At 38.8% G+C, this 21,520-nt stretch overlaps 1 protein-coding gene across 4 annotated transcripts in view; it reads right to left on the reverse strand.

The window, feature by feature from the left end:
• Positions 1-21,520, reverse strand: part of SUSD1 (sushi domain containing 1) — a gene marked incomplete at its 3' end in the record, with an annotated part of 124,087 nt that overhangs the window by 34,898 nt on the left and 67,669 nt on the right. For 3 of the 4 annotated variants that reach the window (XM_079927609.1, XM_079927611.1, XM_079927608.1), the window contains 2 exons: positions 1,759-1,850; positions 403-589 (listed from right to left, as the gene is read on the reverse strand). The exons of the other annotated variant lie outside the window; for it this stretch is intronic. In XM_079927609.1, coding sequence (XP_079783735.1) covers positions 403-589; positions 1,759-1,850 — 279 coding nt within the window. The remainder of the gene's footprint in view (positions 1-402; positions 590-1,758; positions 1,851-21,520) is intronic. 4 annotated transcript variants of the gene reach the window in all.

Here is a 21,520-nt window from a genome sequence, read left to right on the forward strand (position 1 = left end):
TGCCAGTCATTTTTCCCTGAGAGTAACCTACTCTTAAGGTACTTGTAACAGAATGACAATTAAATATGTTACTGAGAAAGAAAGAGTAATAGGAAAATTTCTTTTTAAGTATGAAATATTTTAAATATTTCAAATATCCAGAAGGAATTTAACCAACACTCATGTACACACTACCCAGATTTCTTCAATGTTCCTATTTTGTTTCAGGTACCTTTTTAAGAAATAAAACATTGCAGTTCAGGCTGCAGTCCCCTTAGTTCCCCTCTCCAATTTCACGTCCTTCTTCCTCTTTCTTTTAAACTTCATTATATAAAGATAGAAAGTAATAGTGTGCCTCTTTATTTGAGCCTATACAGCTCTGCGGTGACTTTGTTCATCCAAATGCTGTTATTCAAGATTTACCTGTTATCTGCGTTGTCAGGGAGATGACCGCAGGAAGTTCAGAAGACAAAGCCTGGATGCTGACACTGTAGTTGGTACCTGGCCTCAGGTCCAAACACGTCTCAGGAGCCTGGCTGCTGGCAGTGATATTAAAGACCATTTCCTGGGCAAATTCCTTCTGATACCATCTCTGGCCCCAAATGTGGAACTAAAACATAGAAAAGTTCACCAGGTGAATTGCTAGCTTGAAAGGCTCTGAATGCCTGGATATCTACCCTTTCTCTCACACTCTCTTAGTCTTGATTCTAAAGTGCCTTCAGAAAGTGAAATACGGCAGAAAGCAAATATTAGAGTTGTAATACCATAAATACTGTAATTACAGTATTATCAGTATCATAAACATATTTTTCAATCAAAATGCACAAAAACTCGAGGCCCCAACACCGACAACTTTCTCTTTCTTGTTCTCACACATATAACGTCACATGCCCAATGTGAAAGTCTGTTGTTAAAACCACAGGAGCAAAACCAAAGAACAATTTCCTAGAAAGAAAATTAAGAATCTGAACTAAGGCTTCTCCCAGGGCAGAACGTGCATTAGGATAGGGGTCCCCAACCCCCGGACTGCAGACCGGTACCAGTCCACGGCCTGTTAGGAACCAGGCCACACAGCATGAGGGGAGCGGTGGACCGAGCGAAGCTTTGTCTGCCGCTCCCCATCGCTCACGTTACCGCCTGACCCATCACCCCACCGCCTGGCGGTAGAAAAGCTGTCTTCCACGAAACCGATCCCTGGTGCCGAAAAGATTGGGGACTGCTGCATTAGGGTAATCCTAATCGGTTTGGTAAAACCTGGGAAGAGTTTTTCTCCTCTGCCCGCCCCCTTCTGACATTCCCTACACTTTACTGTAACATCCCAGCACCTGGGCCAATAGATGCACTTTTCTTCCTACTTAATTGCTTCTAGTAGCAGCTCATCCCATGGTCTTTACCTTTCTTACTCACAACCACATCTAGCTTTAGAAGTTCCCCTTGACTCTCCAGGCAACAATTCAGACCCTGATCAGAGGCACGGGTGTGGAGAGACACACACTTGCAAAAGCCACTGGCTTCCTTCCATGACACTGCCTGAACATCAGCTCTGCATCAGGCTATGTTGCACAAAGAACCTCTCATGATTTTCTCATCAATCCCCAAGGTCTCTGTCTTCAAATATGCAGCAGAAGTTCCCACTTTCTTGTTTCTTACTGCAATTGTCACTATAAATCTTCCACTGATAACGGCAGCTATATAAGTAGTTTTTTTGGTTTGCTGATATTTTTTGAACCTCCCACACAAGACAAACACCTATAAACAGAGTAACTTTCAGTAACTTACTAAATACATCTCCTCTATATCAGCTGTCTTCATACTTCTCCATCTCAAGCAGGTTTCATTAAATATTGAAATGTTACTGATGGTCTGTTTTACTGCAAGGGGAAAAGAATGAGAAATCAACTTACACCTTATACCAAAATACTACCTTTTAATTGAACAATATTCCAAGGATAAGCATTTACAGCGGATGACTTCAGCAGTATTTTAATTTAGAAATAAGTGGTAGCAGTCCAAGAAATACCATTTTTATATTTATGTAAACACAGTCCTGATGAAAGATTTAAGATCAAAACATACCCAGTCTGAGAATCCTTCTTAAAAAATTAGTCAAGTCGATCCACTGCAAATTCCCTTGGTTTACTAAGCTAAAACAGCGACTCATTGTCCTGGCTTGGACAACCTCATTTAGACAAACAAGCATCAGTTTGAAATTCTGAGCTGAGAGTAACATTTCCGCAGAGAACTGAGAATTACTCCTTGAGGAAATGAAAAAGGCTACCTCAAGCAGTCAGGCTTTTCATGATGAAAAGCGGGGAGTGGTCCCTCTTGGTTTGGGCTTCCTCATCTCTTATGATCAAAGAAGCATTCAGTGGTCTCTGCTCAATTTCATGGTTATGAATCCAAAAGATAGTTCAGTACTGGTACCATATAATACAGAGGCACATCCCCCAAGCTTTTTAAAATAAAGACTAGTTATTCAAACAACACTGTAATTCAACTATACTTCAATAAAAAATAAATTTTTAAAAAGACTGGTTATTCAAAACTCTGGTATCAAAGGTTATTTCCTTCAACGATGATCCCTGTCCTTAAACTGAAAATAATACATCAGACTTGCTAAGAAGTTTCATAGGAACACTGTGATGATTAATAAGTGATAAAGAACTCCCAAAGCATGTGAAAAAAAAAGAAAATCTCATGGGAGCCAAACCTTTATTGTGTAAGCCCCTGGATCAACAGGTTCCTATGAATTAAGCCTAGTTGATAGATGCGACCCCTCTTTATGGATGGGGCAGCTTTGCCCAGAGAAAACCTGTTCCACAGGTCACAAGCTATTCTTCAAATGCTGTAAGACCGAGTAAGGAATAAAGTATGGATGATTCAGGATAAAGCAACCTTTAAGGAAGGTAAGGAAGATGTTTTTAGAGATTAGTAGTGGCCCAAGGAAACTCACATTTATGAAACTTTCAAAAAGCATATAACTTCAGTAGTATTTAAACAGTTCCAGACCATACAAAAAGGTAGAAAGTTTCCCAATTCACTCAGTATGACTGGATAATCCACAATGCCCAACGTGTACAAGGACGGCACAACCAATTACTAAACACACTATGCCAAATTCACTTATTAATATAAATACAAAAATAAAATATTAACAAATAGAAGTCAGCAGTACGTTCAAAGAACAATACACTATAAACAAGGGAGATTTACTCCAGGAATACAGAGATGATCATTACTAGGAAAGCTATTTATAGATTGAAAGAGAAAAATAATATGGTCACTTTTATAATCATAATGGTTAATACATCTAATGTACATTCCTGCCTAAAAATCTTAGCAAACTAGGATTTAATTTGATAAAAACTCCTTGATTTAAAAGAATGTTTATTAGAAACCACCACACTCAGTGGTAAAACAATTTCTAATAAAGTTAAGAACAATCCAAGGATGCATGGTTTCACAGCTATTATTTAGCATTAGTCAGGAGATTCTAGACAATGCAGAACGAGGCAAGGGAAAAAATGAGCTATAAATACCAGAAAGAAAGGGAACAAATTATGCAACTGACAGTAAATTAAAAAAAAAAAACTGAAAAACAAATATGCAATTGTTTGAAAACGACAGAAAAATAATAGGAGTTTGGCAAAATGCACCCAAAGACAAGAACATAGAAAAACTAATCGTTTTCTACATATCTGTAAGCACAAGTATGGTAGGCTGAATAATGGTCCCTTCAAAGATGTTCACATCCTAGTCCCTGGAATCTGTAACCATGTTACCTTACATGGCATAAAGACTTTGCAAATGTGATTATAATAGGGATATTATCCTGGATTATCCAGATGGGCCCAATGCAGTGACAAGGGTCTTTAAAAAAGGGAGACAAGAAGATCAGGGCCAGAGAGAACTGAAGGTTGAACTGATGAGCTTTAAAGATGGAGGATGGGGCCACAAGCCAAGGAATGTAGGCAGGGTCTAGAAACTGGAAAGAGCAAGGAAATAGATCCTCCCTTTGAGACCCCACAATGAACACAGGCCTGCTGACACAAATAAACTAAAACCACAAATAAAATATAATAGAAAAATTAAAAGATTTCTATTCACAAGAGAAGAAACCATGAACAAACTTCAGATACCTAGCAATAAATGTAACTAGAAATGTCCAAGACTTACAAGAAGATTTTTTTCCCCCAGAAGGACATAAAATAAAACAATAAAGAGAAAATGTCACATCCTTGAACGGAAAGATTGAAAAGTGAAAAGATATCAATTCTCCACCAATTAACCTGTAAGTGGAATGTACTTCCAATGGTGATTCCAATGGACTTTCTTGGAACGTGATAAGTTTACACATTATTCAGTGAATAGAAAGTTCTCACCATGTGCCAGGCATGCTTTGGGGCTAAGGATAAAGTGGTGAGAAAACAAAGTCCCTGCACCTAATGGAATTCATTCTAGTGAGAAAGGCAGAAAATAAACAAGTGAAAAAATAAATTTTAAAAATATAGGGCTTCCCTGGTGGCACAGTGGTTAAGAATCCACCTGCAAATGCAGGGGACATGGGTTAGATCCCTGGTCCGGGAAGATCCAACATATGCTGTGGAGCAACTAAGCCCGTGCACCACAACTACTGAGCCTGTGCTCTAGAGCCCACAAGCCACAACTACTGAAGCCCACGTGCCACAACTACTGAAACCCGTGCACCGCAACAAGAGAAGACAGCGCAATGAGAAGCCCGTGCACTGAAACAAAGAGTAGCCCTGCTCGCCGCAACTAGAGAAAGCCCACGCACAGCAATGAAGACGCAACGCGACCAAAAATAAACAAATAAAATAAATAAATTTATTTTTTTAAGTATATATATATATAATTTTGTGTACTGGTAAAGACTATGAAAAGCATCATACACGAATAGAAAGGATGGTTAGGGAAGGTTCTCTGTGGATGTGATATGTGAGCAGAGACCTGAAGGATGAGTGAGTGAGCATCAAGAGTGGAGGAAGAGGGGTCAGACAGAGGGGGCTCCAATGTCAAAACCCCACATGCAGGAATCAGCTTGGCACGCTCAATGAACAAAAACACAATTACTGCTAAATTTTGGGGGGAAGATTAATGAGAATAACAAGAAAAAATTAAAATAAAAATATTGAAACAGGACATAACAAGGTTTCAGTAACTATTATAAAATTATGACAGTATTTCTCAACCTTTTTTCATTATAGCCCTACACGGAGCCTTTTTAAACATTTTTTTCCCTAATCTCTCACACTTTATAAAATTTTAATACCACAGGTATGTATATGTTTCTTACTTACTATATGTTTATCTATGATTCATATATATATATATTTTTTATTTTAGTGCTAATTTCCTGAGTTTTGTTTGTTTGTTTGTTTGTTTGTTTGTTTTGGCTGTGTTGGGTCTTCGTCGCTGTGCCCAGGCTTTCTCTAGTTGCGGCGATGGGGGGCTACTTTTCACTGCGGTGCACGGTCTTCTCATTGTGGTGGTGTCTCTTGTTGTGGAGCACGGGCTCTAGGCATGCAGGCTTCAGTAGTTGTGGCTCGCTGGCTCTAGAGCACAGGCTCAGTAGTTGTGGCACACGGGCTTAGCTGCTCCACAGCACGTGGGATCTTCCTGGACCAGGGCTCAAACCCGTGTCCCCTGCATTGGCAGGCGGATTCTTAACCACTGTGCCACCAGGGAAGTCCTATGATTCATATATTAAAAGAATAATATTTTTCCACCCCTCGAGAAGCAATTTTTGCCCGTTTAGCTGATTTTGCCCCCCCCCCACCCCCTGGGGTGAATTGAGAATGCTAAATTGCTAGTTTGTTGCTAGCAAAGGAATAAACAAAGAGGTCAATGGAGCAGAGCAGAACCCAGAAACCAATCTATCTACGCATCGGAATTTATATAAGATAGGGGTGGACTTTCAAATCAGTGGGAAATAAACTGAGTTGGGAAATAGTTATCCATAGAAATAAACTAATATTAGATCCCCACCTTGACATACAGGCAAAAATGATTGCAACTGTAATAAATTTTTAGTTAAAAAATATACTAGAAAAGAATATAGGAAAACAGTTCTATAATCTTGGTTAGGAAAGAAATAATAAGAAAACTAGGAAAAAATTTTTTTAATTTGACTAAATAAAATCTTAAATTGTCTTTAGGGCAAACGATTCAACAACCTAAGTTTGAAAGACAAGCAACAAAGTGTGAAAAAAAAATTGTAACATATTTGAAAAAGTTGATGGCCCTGATATCTAAACAACAATTACCATGAAGAAAAATACCACCAACAACACATGAAAAGGAGCAATAAATAGAAAAAGTGATTTATAGGAAAACTGTAATAGGACAACAATAAGCAAAGAGGTACAAATTAAACCAAAATAAAATATGCTTTTCACTTATTAGGCTCTCAAACATTAAAAAACTGGAATATCCTGCATTGGTGAAGGTGTTGGAAAACAGGTGTGTGTGTAAATTGATACAGTCTTTGTGGAGAGGAATTTATGAGGCTCTTTATCTTGGTAATTCCACTCTTAAGACTTAATTCTACAGAAATATCCTGCCCAATTATGCAAAGATACAGTACATTTCATCAAACCTAAGATACCATTCTTGTAAGATGCACTATTATTTTGTTTTATTAAGAAAGAAAAAATACTGCCAAGTAAATTCTGTCATGATTATTTTCTTGTCTCAGAATTATTTTATACTGGTTGAAAGAGTTTTTTCAGACCTATAGAAACATTAAAATTTTATAATATATAATAAAAGAAAAATCAAAAAATTGATTGAGACACTACTAAAATTTCTCCATATTCAGTATGTAACAATTCTCAATCACTTTTCAATTAAGAGATATCAGTGTACATTTCCACAACCTATGTTCTATCCTGAGTCTTGGTGAGGCAGTATTTCTTTTAAATGTTCTATTTTCTTTTTCTTGCAAGTCATTCTGATGCTGACACTTGCTTTTATACATTGCTGATCTATTTTCATGGTTTTCTACATACCCAATAACTTTTTTTTTTTTTTTTTTTTTTTTTTTGGTGGTACGCGGGCCTCTCACTGTTGTGGCCTCTCCCGTTGCGGAGCACAGGCTCCAGACGCGCAGGCTCAGTAGCCATGGCTCACGGGCCTAGCTGCTCCGCGGCATGTGGGATCTTCCTGAACCAGGGCACGAACCCGTGTCCCCTGCATTGGCAGGCGGACTCTCAACCACTGCACCACCAGGGAAGCCCCACAATAACTTTTTGTTTCAATGTCAAATCATTGGAAAAGTTCTGAAAAAGTTTTAGTAAGCAAAATGTTAATATGTCACTAATGTCCAAAACTAAATAAAAGTAGCAACACTGCAAGTAGCTATGACCAATTTGATACATACATGAGTAATGACAATTATGTTCATGGCAGCCACCTGACTGTATAACACTTATAAGAATTCATAGGTATTAAAATGTGAAAAAATGTGCCTCTGAGTATCGGCAAAACGTAATATATGTAAGTATATTAAAAGTAGCATTGTCTATAACAACAAAAATTTGAAGGGGAAAAAAAAAACCTAAATATCCTTCCATAGTGGACAAGTTAATAAATTTGTGAACCTCCACACAGTGGAATACTATGCTTCCCTCAGAGAAGGAGATGGCATTATAGGAACTGATACAGAAGTATGTCCACAGAATATTGTAAAGCCAAAAATGTTTTAAATAAAATAAAAAAGCAAGATGAAAAATGGTACATATATGATTCTGGTTTATTTAAAGGACACACACACACACGCATATATACATGAACATGTAAATGTTACAGTAATGGTGGGTCTGCAATTCCTTCTGCTCACAGAAACATCCCACTGGTTAAGTTCAATTCCATCTTGGTCAGAGAGGGACTCTCACTCTAGGTCCCCTTCTCTCCATCCAAGGGTTCACAGTTTGAACCACAGGCAGGTTGAACCCATGCTGAGCTCACTGGAGAGAAAAGGATCCCCAGTAAGAAGACAGCTCATCCTGAGTCCCTTGCTACCCCACTCTCTGCTCCTTTGCTATGGAAAGTAAGTACATGCCCCTCATTCAAATATTCCTTCTTTGCTCCATTTTCAGTGGTCACTCTGCCTTCTCTCTCTCCTTTCCCCACAGGGCTTCTAATCTAGAAGCCTGAAGTTGAAAAACCAGACCTGCAAGAATGCCTCAGAGAAGAGAAAATTAGGCTCTTAGTTCATCAGATTTTTTTGAAACTTTGTTTCTGTTTCATTAATGTGGGCAAGCAACTCTGGGCAAAATCAGTCATTACTGTACTTCCTCAGGGCTCCCACAGTCCCCTGCAAATACCTCAAACTACATTTTATGCATTGTAATATTATGTATGTATTATTATGCATGTGTGTATCATGAGAGACTATGTCTCATTCATCTTTGTACTCCTAGTGTTCAGGACAGTGGCAGGCACAGCATTCCTGGTTGTTTAAATGTAAACAATCAGGGGCTTCCCCGGTGGCGCAGTGGTTGGGAGTCTGCCTGCCGATGCAGGGGACACGGGTTCATGCCCCGGTCCGGGAAGATCCCACGTGCCGCGGAGCGGCTGGGCCCGTGAGCCATGGCCACTGGGCCTGCATGTCCGGAGCCTGTGCTCCGCGGCGGGAGAGGCCACAGTGGTGAGGGGCCTGCGTACCGCAAAAATAAATAAATAAAAAACTAATAATAATAAATAAATGTAAACAATCAGCAATAAGGGGAAAGCTAAGCAAATGATATCATATTAACCAAATAGAATACAGGTGCTCTGAATACAACACGGTTTCTGCCCTTAATATGTATTTAATCTAGGAGTTACACCCTATATTAATATAACAAAAATATGAGAGTATATAATAAATGTCATAAGGTAAACTTAAGTAACAGTTAACTTGATAGATAGTTAATTTGATAGATGCTTATTGTGTATCAGGCACTGTGCTGGTTCTCCATATGCATTAACCCATTTAGTCTCACAACAAATCCATGATGTTATTCCCATTTTTACAGTTAAGGCAGCTTATACACATAGAGGTTAAACAACTTGCCCAAAGGCACAGAGATGGTAAATAGCAGAACTGAGATTTGAATTTAGATAACCTGACCCCAGAGTAACTGTGCCAAACTCCTACCAATATTTCCTCCTGAAAGAGAGTATGGGAATTTAGAAAGAAGAAAACTTACCTCCAGTTGAGGGGATCATGAAAGAAGGGAATATAGAAACTGAAGAAAAGAAGAGGGGAGAGGGTTCCAGGTAGAAGAATGGCATGAGCAGAGATATGGAGGGGGAAAGTAGCACTTAAGAGTTTATTACAGATTAGACTTCCAACTAGTTCAAGGATAACGGTGGCCCCTTAAATCCAAATCTCTCCACACATTCTCCAAAATATTCTTCAGATCAACTGGAAAAGCAAATAAAACAACATAAAACCAATGCTGTCATCACCACTGGAAGACAGAGAATACTACAAACTTTAAATTACCCTTTAATGGAAAAATAAATACCAAATTCCAGCAAAGCTTTCTCTCAGTCTCCCACAAGTCATTCTAGAGACTGAGAGGGCTCTAGAAGAGCCCTGTGAAAGAGAAGAGGGAACAAAGGGCCCAATCGTGAGTTAGAGTCACTCCCAGAAAGAGAAATTCCACCTTAAGTATGAAAATACTGAAAAAGAGACCTGGTATATCAGAGTACTGACTACAAGCAAAGGATGAAAAGTCTGTGAGACTTCTATGGGACCTCTGGGAGGGAGCTGTGAATGAAGGAGGAAAAGTTTCCACACACTAGGGAGCCCCTTCATCTCCCCTCTGGGGACAGGGGGTAGGGGGAGAGGGAAGCTTTGGGGCCACAAAGGAGAGTGCAGGTAGTAGTATGAGAAAGGTATTGCTTCTGGGAAAGAAGAGGATAAAAAGGAAGGAATAGGTGTTCTTTGGAAGCTAAGTGGTGACAGGAAAAACAACTGCAGGGGAAAGACAAGATCTTACAAGTCAAAAGAGTACCCAAAATAGAAGAATACAGAATTCATTCCCACTCTCACCAAAAAAACAAAAACAAAAATATCCTTTAAAAGAAACTGCCCTTCATTCAGTGACAGAAGAAGGCACTCTTAACCTAGAAATCTTCTTGACCCTCCCAAATGACCAATTCTGTCTGTGGAATTAATAAACAAAGGAGTGTTCATTTAAAAACAGAAACAGAAAATTATAATCAAAACATTTCTGCTTGTGAAAAACTCCACTTTAAAAAAAAACACACAAAATAGGGGGGAAAAAACCTGTAAGACAATAAACAAATAAATATCCTGAAAAAAGCCTTTGGAATATAAAGAAAACACCTTGAGTTAGAAATTCAAAAATAAGAACAGAATGAACAAAAGGCAGGAAGGAAATGAAACACAAGTGACTGAATTCAGGAAAAAAGCAAAAGACAAAATCACATCAGAAATAAAGACTAAATTTCATGGTGCCCAAAGAAGGATAGATTCGAATATAAATGTATTGAACAAATACAAGAAAACCACCAAAAAGAATAAAAATGAGATTAAAAAGGAAGTAAAAAGGATCAAAAATAAAGTGGTTGACATGCAATATAGGCAAAGATCCAACATATGTATAATTAAAGTCTCTAAAGAAGAAAAACATGGAAACAGAATAAATATCTAAAACTATAATCCACGACAGCCTTACAAAAATAAAAAGACCTGAATATAAATATTAGAAGGACTCATCAGATACCTGAGAAAACTCACCCAGAACAATCAGCCCTAAGATTTAGCTAAGTAAAACTATTAGACTTCAAAGATAAAGAAAAACTCCTCAGCATCTCCCCTCAAATAAATAAACAATTAAGATCCAAAGGCAAAAGAATTAGGCTGCACCAGACGTCTCAAAAGCTACATAAAAAAGCAACAAAAGAAGTTATTTTAAGGAAATTCAAACAAAGAAAGTGTAAATCAAGATTTTTATATCCAACTCTGCTATCTTTCAAGTATCAAGACCATAGAGAAACAGTTTTAAACATCTAAGAACTCAAGGAATACTGTACTCTTAAGGAATCTACTAGAAAATGAGCTTCATCCAAGAGGTAACTGAAGAAACTTCAGTAAAAAGACTGATGGTGAGCATCTGATATATTAAACTGTAAATCTAAGACTAAAATATAGGTGGGGCAAGATGGAAGGATAAAATATAAACAGTATATGTTGTGAAAGTAGAAATAAGGCAACTGAAAAATTGAGAGGAGAAGGAATAAAGAAAAAGGGAAATAGAATAGACTAGTTTGAATGTTATATAGGCAATACATGGAAGTTACAGTATGCCATTTAAAAACTTACAAACCAGGAGAAGACCTTCAAGATGGCAGAGGAGTAAGACGTGGAGATCACCTTCCTCCCCATAAATACATCAAAAATACATCTACATGTGGAACAACCCCTTCAGAACACCTACTGAATGCTGGCAGAAGACCTCAGACTTCCCAAAAGGCAAGAAAATCCCCATGTACCTGGGTAGGGCAAAAGAAAAAATAGAGACAAAAGAATAGGGATGGGACCCCTACCTCTGGGAAGGAGCTGTGAAGGAGGAAACGTTTCCATACACTAGGGAGCCCCCTCACTGGTGGGGAGGAGGGATGGGGGGAAGGGAAGTTTTGGAGCCACGGAGGAGAGTGCAGCAACAGGGGCGCAGAGGGCAAAGTGGAGAGATTCCCACACAGAGGATCGGTGCCAAACAACACTCATCAGCCCGAGAGGCTTGTCTGCTCACCTGCCAGGGCAGGTGGGGGCTGGGAGCTGAGGCTCAGGCTTCAGAGGTCAGACCCCAGGGAGAGGACTGGGGTTGGCTGCGTGAACGCAGCCTGAAGGGAGCTAGTGCATCACAGATAGCCAGGAGGGAGTCTGGGGAAAAGTCTAGACCTGCAAGAGCAGTAAGAGGCCATTGTTTCGGGGTGCGCAAAGAGAAGGGATTCCTTCCCAGAGTGCCCACAGAAGGCAGAGTACCACCTAAACGAGCTCCAGGGACAGGCATGAGCCACAGACATCAGCTCGGACCCCAGAGATGGTCATGAACTGCTAAGGCTGCTGCTGCCGCCACCAAGAATCCTGAGTGCAAGTGCAGGTCACTACCCAACCCGCCCCCTGGGATCCTGTGCAGCACGCCACTGCCAGGTCCTGTAACCCAGGGACAATTTCCCCGGGAGAACACACAGCATGCCTCAGGCTGTTGCAACATCACGCCGGCCTCTGCCACCTCAGGCTCGCCCCACATTCCAATTATGACTACCGTACCCCTCCCTCCCCCTGGCCTGAGTGAGCAAGAGAGACCTAATCAGCTGCTGCTTTAACCCCCTCCTGTCTGGGTGGGTAACAGACTCCTGAGGGCGGCCTACATGCAGAGGCGGGGCCAAAACCAAAGCTGAACCCCAGGAGCTGTGTGAACAAAGAAGAGAAAGGGAAATTTCTCTGTGCAGCCTCAGGAGCAGCAGATTAAATCCCCACAATCAACTTGATAAACGCTGCATCTGAAAAATACCTGAATAGACAATGAATGTTCCCAAAACTGAGGTGGTGGACTTTGGGAGCAACTGTAGACTTGGGGTTTGCTTTCTGCATCTAATTTGATTCTGGTTTTTTGTTTATCTTAGTTTAGTATTTAGTACTTATTGGTAGATTTGTTTATTGGTTTGGTTGCTCTCTTCCTTTTTTATATATATATATATATTTTTTTTTTAATCCTTTTTCTCTTTTTCTGAGTGTGTATGCTTCTTTGTGTGATTTTGTCTGTATAGCTTTGCTTTTACCATTTGTCCTAGAGTTCTGTCTGTTTGTTTGTTTTTTTCTTCCTTTTCTTCTGAGCCATGGGGCTGGCAGGGTCTTGGTGTTCCGGCCAGGTATCAGTCCTGAGCCTCTGAGGTGGGAGGGCTGAGTCCAGGATATTGGACCACAAGAAACCTCCTGGCCCCACGTACTATCAATCAGAGAGAGCTCTCCCAGAGATCTTCATCTCAGCACTAAGACCCAGCCCCACCCAAAGGCCAGCAAGCTCCAGTGCTGGATACCCCATGCCAAACAACTAGTAAGACAGGAACACAACCCCACACATTAGCATATAGGTTGCCTAAAGTCATACTGGGTTCACAGACATTCCAAAACACACCACCAGATGCAGCCCTGCCCACCAGAAGGACAAGATCCAACCCCACCCAACAGAACACAGGCACCAGCCCCCTCCACCAGGAAGCCTGCACAAGCAACTGAGCCACCCTCACCCACTGGGGGCAGATAACAAAAATAACGGGAACTGCGAACCTGCAGCCTGCAAAAAGGAGAACCCAAACACAGTAGGTTAAACAAAATGAGAAAACAGAGAAATATGCAGCCGATGAAGGAGCAAGGTAAAAACCCACCAGACCAAACAAATGAAGAGGAAATAGGCAGTCTACCTGAAAAAGAATTTAGAGTAATGATAGTAAAGATGATCCAAAATCTTGGAAATAGAATGGAGAAAATACAAGAAACGTTTAAAAAGGGCCTAGAAGAACTAAAGAGCAAGCAAACAATGATGAACAACACAATAAATGAAATTAAAAATACTCTAGAAGGAATGAATAGCAGAATAACTGAGGCAGAAGAATGGATAAGTGACCTGGAAGATAAAATAGTGGGAAAAAAATGCTGCAGAGCAGAATAAAGAAAAAAGAATGAAAAGAATTGAGGAACAGTCTCAGAGACCTCTGGGACAACATTAAACGGACCAACATTCAAATTATAGGGGTCCAAGAAGAAAAAGAGAAAAAGAAAGGGTCTGAGAAAATATTTGAAGAGACTGTAGTTGAAAACTTCCCTAACATGGGAAAGGAAATAGTCAATCAAGTCCAGAAGCGCAGAAAGTCCCATACAGGATAAATCCAAGGAAAAGCACACAAAGACACAAATTTATCAAAGTATCAAAAATTAAATTCAAAGAAAAAATATTAAAAGCAGCAAGGGAAAAGCAACAAATTATATACAAGGAAAACCCCATAATGTTAACAGGTGATCTTTCAGCAGGAATTCTGTAAGCCAGAAGGAAGTGGCAGGACATATTTAAAGTGATGAAAGGGAAAAACCTACAACCAAGATTACTCTACCCAGCAAGGATCTCATTCAGATTTGACAGAGAAATTAAAACCTTTACAGACAAGCAAAAGTTAAGAGAATTCAGCACCACCAAACCATTTACAACAAATGCTAAAGGAACTTCTCTAGGCAGGAAACACAAGAGAAGGAAAAGACCTACAATAACAAACCCAAAACAATTAAGAAAATGTTGGTAGGAACACACATATCAATAATTACCTTAAATGTAAATGGATTAAATGCTGCAACCAAAAGACACAGACTGGCTAAATGGATACTAAAACAAGACCTGTATATATGTTGTCTACGAGAGACCCACTTCAGACCTAGGGACACACACAGACTGAAAGTGAGGGGATGGAAAATGATATTCCATGCAAATGGAAATCAGAAGAAAGCTGGAGTAGCAATACTCATATCAGACACAATGGACTTTAAAATAAAGACTATTATAAGAGACAGAGAAGGACACTACATAATGATCAAGGGATCAATCCAAGAAGACAATATAACAATGGTAAATATTTATGCACCCAACATAGGAGCACCTCGATACATAAGGCAAATGCTAACGGCCATAAAAGGGGAAATCAACAGTAACAAAATAATATTAGGGGACTTTATAACACGCCACTTTCACCAATGGACAGAGCACCCAAAATGAAAATAAGTAAGGAAACACAAGCTTTAAAAGACACAGTAGACCACATAGACTTAATTGATATTTTTGGACATTCCATCTAAAAACAACAGAATACAATTTCTTCTCAAGTGCTCATGGAACATTCTTCAGGATAGATCATATCTTGGGTCACAAATCAAGCCTTGTTAAATTTACAAAAATTGAAATTGTATCAAGTATCTTTTCCACCCACAACGCTATGAGACTAGATATCAATTACATGAAAAAAGCTGCAAAAAATACAAACACATGGAGGCTAAACAATATGCTACTCAATAATCAAGAGATCACTGAAGAAATCAAAGAGGAAATCAAAAAATACCTAGAAACAAATGACAATGAAAACACAACGACCCACAATCCTACCTCAAGAAACAAGAGAAATCTCAAATAAACAACATAAACTTACATCTAAAGCAATTATAGAAAGAAGAAGAAGAAAAACAACAACAAAAAAAACCCAAGTTAGCAGAAGGAAAGAAATTATAAAGATCAGATCAGAAATAAATGAAAAAGAAATGAATGAAACAATACCAAAGATCAATAAAACTAAAAGCAAGTTCTTTGAGAAGATAAACAAAATTGATAAATCATTAGCCAGACTCATCACGAAAAAAAGGGAGAAGACTCAAATCAACAGAGTTAGAAATGAAAAAGGAGAAGTAACAACTGACACTACAGAAATACAAAGGATCATGAGAGACTACTACAATTAACCCTATGCCAATAAAATGGACAATCTGGAAGAAATTGACAAATTCTTAGAAAAGTACAACCTTCCAAGATGGAACCAGGAAGAAATAGACAATATGAACAGACCAATCACAAGCACTGAAATTGAAACTGTGATTTAAAATCTTCCAACAAACAAAAGCCCAGGACCAGATGGCTTCACAGGTGAATTCTATCAAACATTTAGAGAAGAGCTAACACCTATATTTCTCAAAGTCTTCTGAAATATAGCAGACGGAGGAACACTCCCAAACACATTCTACGAGGCCACCATCACCCTGATACCAAAACCAAACAAAGATGTCACAAAAAAAGAAAACTACAGACCAATATCACTGATGAACATAGATGCAAAAATCCTCAACGAGATACTAGCAAACAGAATCCAACAGCACATTAAAAGGATCATACATCATGATCAAGTGGGGTTTATCCCAGGAATGCAAGGATTCTTCAATATATGCAAATCAATCAATGTGATAAACCACATTAACAAACTGAAGGATAAAAACTATATAATAATCTCAATAGATGCAGAAAAAGCTTTTGACAAAATTCAACACCCATTTATGATAAAAACTCTCCAGAAAGTGGGCATAAGGGAACCTACCTCAACATAATAAAGGCCATATATGACAAACCCACAGCCGACATCATTCTCAATGATGAAAAACTGAAACACTTCCTCTAAGATCAGGATGAAGACAAGGTTGCCTAATCTCACCGCTATTATTCAACATAGTTTTGAAAGTTTTAGCCACAGCAATCAGAAAAGAAAAAGAAATAAAAGGAATCCAAATTGGAAAAGATGAAGTAAAACTGTCACTGTTTGCAGATGACATAATACTAAACATAGAGAATCCTAAACATGTTACCAGAAAACTACTAGAGCTAATCAATGAATTTGGTAAAGTAACAGGATACAAAATTAATGCACAGAAATCTCTTGCATTCCTACACACTAACGACGAAAAATCTGAAAGAGAAATTAAGGAAACACTCCCATTTACCATTGCAACAAAAAGAATAAAATACCTAGGAATAAACCTCCCTAAGGAGACAAAAAACCTGCATGCAGAAAACTGTAAGACACTGATGAAAGAAATTAAAGACAATACAAACAGATGGAGAGATATACCATGTTCTTGGATTGGAAGAATCAACACTGTGAAAATGACTATACTACCCAAAGCAGTCTACAGATTCAACACAATCCCTATCAAGCTACCAATGGCATTTTTCACAGAACCAGAACAAAAAACTTTACAATTTGTATGGAGACACAAAAGACCCCGAATAGCCCATCTTGAGAAAAAAAAAAAGGAGCTAGAGGAATCAGACTCCCTGACTTCAGACTATACTACAAAGCTACAGTAATCAAGACAATATGGTACTGGCACAAAAACAGACATATAGATCAATGGAACAGGATAGAAAGTCCAGAGATAAACCCATGCACCTATGATCACCTAATCTATGACAAAGGAGGCAAGGATATACAATGGAGAAAAGACAGTCTCTTCAATAAGTGATGCTGGGAAAACTGGACAGCTACATGTAAAAGAATGAAATTAGAACACTCCCTAACACCATACACAAAAATAAACTCAAAATGCGTTAAAGACCTAAATGTAAGATCGGACACTCTAAAACTCTTAGAGGAAAACAGAGGAAGAACACTCTTTGACATAAATCACAGCAAGATCTTTTTTGACCCACCTCCTAGAGTAATGGAAATAAAACCAAAAATAAATAAATGGGACCTAATGAAACTTAAAAGCTTTTGCACAGCAAAGGAAACTATAAACAAGACGAAAAGCCAACCCTCAGAATGGGAGAAAATATTTGCAAACGAATCAACGGACAAAGGATTAATCTCCAAAATATATTATCAGCTCATGCAGTTCAATATCAAAAAAACAAACAACCCAATCAAAAACTGGGCAGAAGACCTAAATAGACATTTCTCCAAAGAAGAAATACAGATGGCCAAGAGGCACATGAAAAGCTACTCAACATCACTAATTATTAGAGAAATGCAAATCAAAACCACAATGAGGTGTCACCTCACACTGGTTAGAATGGGCATCATCAGAAAATCTACAAACAATAAATTCTGGAGAGGGTGCGGAGAAGAGGGAACGCTCTTGCACTGTTGGTGGGAATGTAAATTGATACAGCCACTATGGAGAACAGTATGGAGGTTCCTTAAAAAACTAAAAATAGAATTACCATATGACCCAGCAATCCCACTACTGGGCATATACCCTGAGAAAACCATAATTCAAAAAGACACGTGCACCCCAATGTTCACTGCAGCATTATTTACAATAGCTAGGTCATGGAAGCAACCTAAATGTCCATCGACAGACGAATGGATAAAGAAGATGTGGTACATATATACAATGGCATATTACTCAGCCATAAAAAGGAATGAAATGGGGTCATTTTTAGAGACATGGATGGACCTAGAGACTGTCACACAGAGTGAAGTAAGTCAGAAAGAGAAAAACAAATATCGTATATTAACACGTATATGTGGAATCTAGAAAAATGGTACAGATGAACTGGTTTGCAAGGCAGAAGTAGAGACACAGATGTAGAGAACAAACGTATGGACCCAAGGGAGGAAAGCAGGGTGGGGGTGGGGTGAATTGGGAGAGTGGGATTGACATATATACACTAATATGTATAAAATAGATAACTAATAAGAACCTGCTGTATAGCACAGGGAACTCCACTTCGTTGTACAGTAGAAACTAACACAACATTGTACAACAACTATACCCCAATAAAAAATTTTTAAAAAAAGAAATTATATCAAATTAAAAAGTCACAAGGAAATGAAATAAAAAAGAACATCTTGTAGTTAGCTTTCCTTCGCATTGTATTACTGGATAGAGTAGACTAAGAAGCAAGCTGTCTTTGATTTCAGCCGAGAAGATAGTCTTGGAGCCTCTTTGTCTGTACACATGATTAGAATATCGTGGCCCTGAAAAGAATGAGATGAACCCATTGCTTCTAGAGCCATTTAAAACCCATTTAGTGATGGGCTTCAATTCCAAATAACTTATTCATCTTTATATACCCCATGGGTATGGTTCTACCTAGCTGGATCTTACAATGTCATTATCTTAAAAAGAACAACCGTTTACTCTCCCCAGTTTTGGCGTGTTACAGATGATTGGATATTCCATACAAAATACATGCCAATTTCTGGCTTGGCCAACTGCAACTGTGAGTTTCTCAGGCTGATGGTTTATAAGAGAAGCAGGCTGCCTTCAGACATAAATTTCCACTACAGAATACCATTACAATATTTATCATTTTGTGGGAAAATATCAGGAACAATGTTAAAATGTTTAGTCTTTATTATCTTTTGTTTGGACTTCGATTCTGTGAACAGGAATCAGTTATGGGGAAAGTTTTATAAAGTCCCTGTAGATCTCAAATTACGCATGCTGTTAGAAAACCTGCCATCATAAGCCACCTCATCGGTTAGGCGTTCTACCAGGGAATAGAGGAAAAGTGGTCTGTCCCTTCTTTAGATTTTTTTAAATTTACCAACACTATTTTAGAAGTAACTAAATGCATGCAGTCCCCTGCTAAAGAGAACAGAAAAACCAGTATTCTCTTGATCATAAATGATATGGTTTTAAAACCTCTAATTAGGAGCAGCCTAAATAGACAGTTGGTTTTGCAGGGTAACTATTGTTGGAAAGAATGGCTACAAGTCAACTATTTTGAAAGCAAAGTTACTATTTTTATAACACCTCTATAGCTCTATAAATAGGGGTATCATTTTGTTATCCTTTAGTTAGTTGTCCTTGATGTACATTTCAGTTTGTCTTAGAAGGATATAACATAGTTTAAAGTTGGGAGTTTGACTGTTATTTTGTTGAAATTTTTCTTAAGACAAATTTGGTATCTAGTTACAACTACCATGAGATTTTCAAGCTAAAAGTATGTGGTCACATTATATGGAGAGGAACTGGGATTCAACCATGGAGAAGCAGATTCATACAATTCCCTTAGCTCAGCTCCCTAGGCTCGGCTCCGTCTTCTAACTGAGGTGGCCAGCCTTCTTTTCAGGCACAGATTCTTGTTATTCAACTGGCAACACAGACCAACTGCTCCCTTGGTACAGATGAAAGAGGACTGTCTGAAGCACAATGGCCCCATCATTTATCAAATCTGAGTTGAGAGAAACAATATTTAGGAAACATTGTCTGAAAAACATGGACTCCAGTCATTCCTCCAAATAATATAAAATAACCTAATCCTACCCCTGAATCAAGCCAGGTCAGCAGAGCACAGGCATTTCTAAGGAGTCTTTCCTTGCCCACCCCACAATGCATTGTGCTTTCCTCAAATATAATGAGCCATGTTGAGGGATGATGTAAGAAACAGCATCATAAAATCCTCATAAAATGCTGCTCATACATGGAACTATTTACGAAACCCCCCAGAATCAGAAACTCCTATCTGATCGTGGTGTTGAAAATAATTGTACTTCTCCCAAAAAACACTACTTTGTTGTAACCTTATGGGTAATATAATGGCTCCCTTTCTGACTGGATGGGCTGAAAACTTAAACCTAAACGCGTGAGCCACTAATGAACAGGTAAATAGGTTATAAGGATATGAACTATTCTTAGCCTTATCTGACATCTTTTTTTATGTCCCTGACTTTGTTTTCATTCTTCTTTAGGCTACCTATTTAACTTATTTTCTTTTATTTTATATACCTATGCAGATCACTTAAAGTCCTTCCTAGAAAAAAGATAGGATATAAATTTAAAATTTTGTTTACAAAAATTCTAGGGCTTCCCTGGTGGCGCAGTGTTTGAGAGTCCGCCTGCCGATGCAGGGGACACGGGTTCATGCCCCGGTCCGGGAAGATCCCACGTGCTGCGGAGCGGCTGGGCCCGTGAGCCATGGCCGCTGAGCCTGTGCGTCCGGAGCCTGTGCTCTGCAACGGGAGAGGCCACAACAGTGAGAGGCCCGCGTACCGCAAAAAAAAAAAAAAAAAAAAAAAAAAAAATTAATGTAATATCACAAAGGAAAATATCAATAGATTGGACTGTTTAGAAATCTAAAAACTTTACATGTCAAAAACACCATAAAGAGAATTAAAAGAAATTATAAAACAGGAGAAATATTTGACACAAATAGTAAACTCTTACTATATGAATAACTTGTAAATATCAATAAAAACACAAAGTAGAATAGATAAATGAAATAATGATGGTAAATAAATCAGTCAAGAAATTTGGATGTTGAAATAAATGAATTTGAAGAAACTTAAAATTGCTTTCCTAACATAGACTCCTAGAACTAGAATGGACCTTTCCTGATCAACCCTCTAACATTACAGAGGTCATGTGTGTTCAAGGCTGCTATTTACCTGTCTTCTCATTTTTATAAAGGAAAGGACAATTTTGGCCTCTCTCCACTCCCTACTCACTAATCCTCAAGGAATGAACAGTAAATATGTAATCTGACAGGTGAGAAGGAGACTACTATTCCTTGGGTCACATTTCCTAGTGGGTGGAGTTCATATATTACAGGTCACTGCCCAAAAAAGATGCAGATTTTTGCTCTCTGGGACCTGCCTGTGCTTAGGCACAAGGGGCATGTGTACCTCCAGTCTCCAGGAGTAAGTAACCTGTCTTTGCCCACTCCCTCTCCTCAGATCTTCAGCCTAAGACTGGGTGGGTAAACCAGGCAAGGTCCCCATGCAGATCCAACTGCCCATACTTCCAGGGGGAGAGGCAGTAGAAAACCCCATGTGGCCATTTCTAAAACTCATTCTCCAATGTAACTTTTAGTACTAGAAACTGTGTTGGGGGTAGTTCCTGGGAACTTGCTCAGGCAATAAAGTTGATACTTCACTTCTTATTTGTCAGTCTGTAGGAAGGAGGGGTAAGATTCAGTCTCTCCCCCCTGCAACATGTGAATACACTGACTGGGACTCTGAGTTTATA

Source organism: Stenella coeruleoalba, assembly GCF_951394435.1.
Source record: "Stenella coeruleoalba genome assembly, chromosome: 7".
Taxonomy (NCBI): domain Eukaryota; kingdom Metazoa; phylum Chordata; class Mammalia; order Artiodactyla; family Delphinidae; genus Stenella; species Stenella coeruleoalba.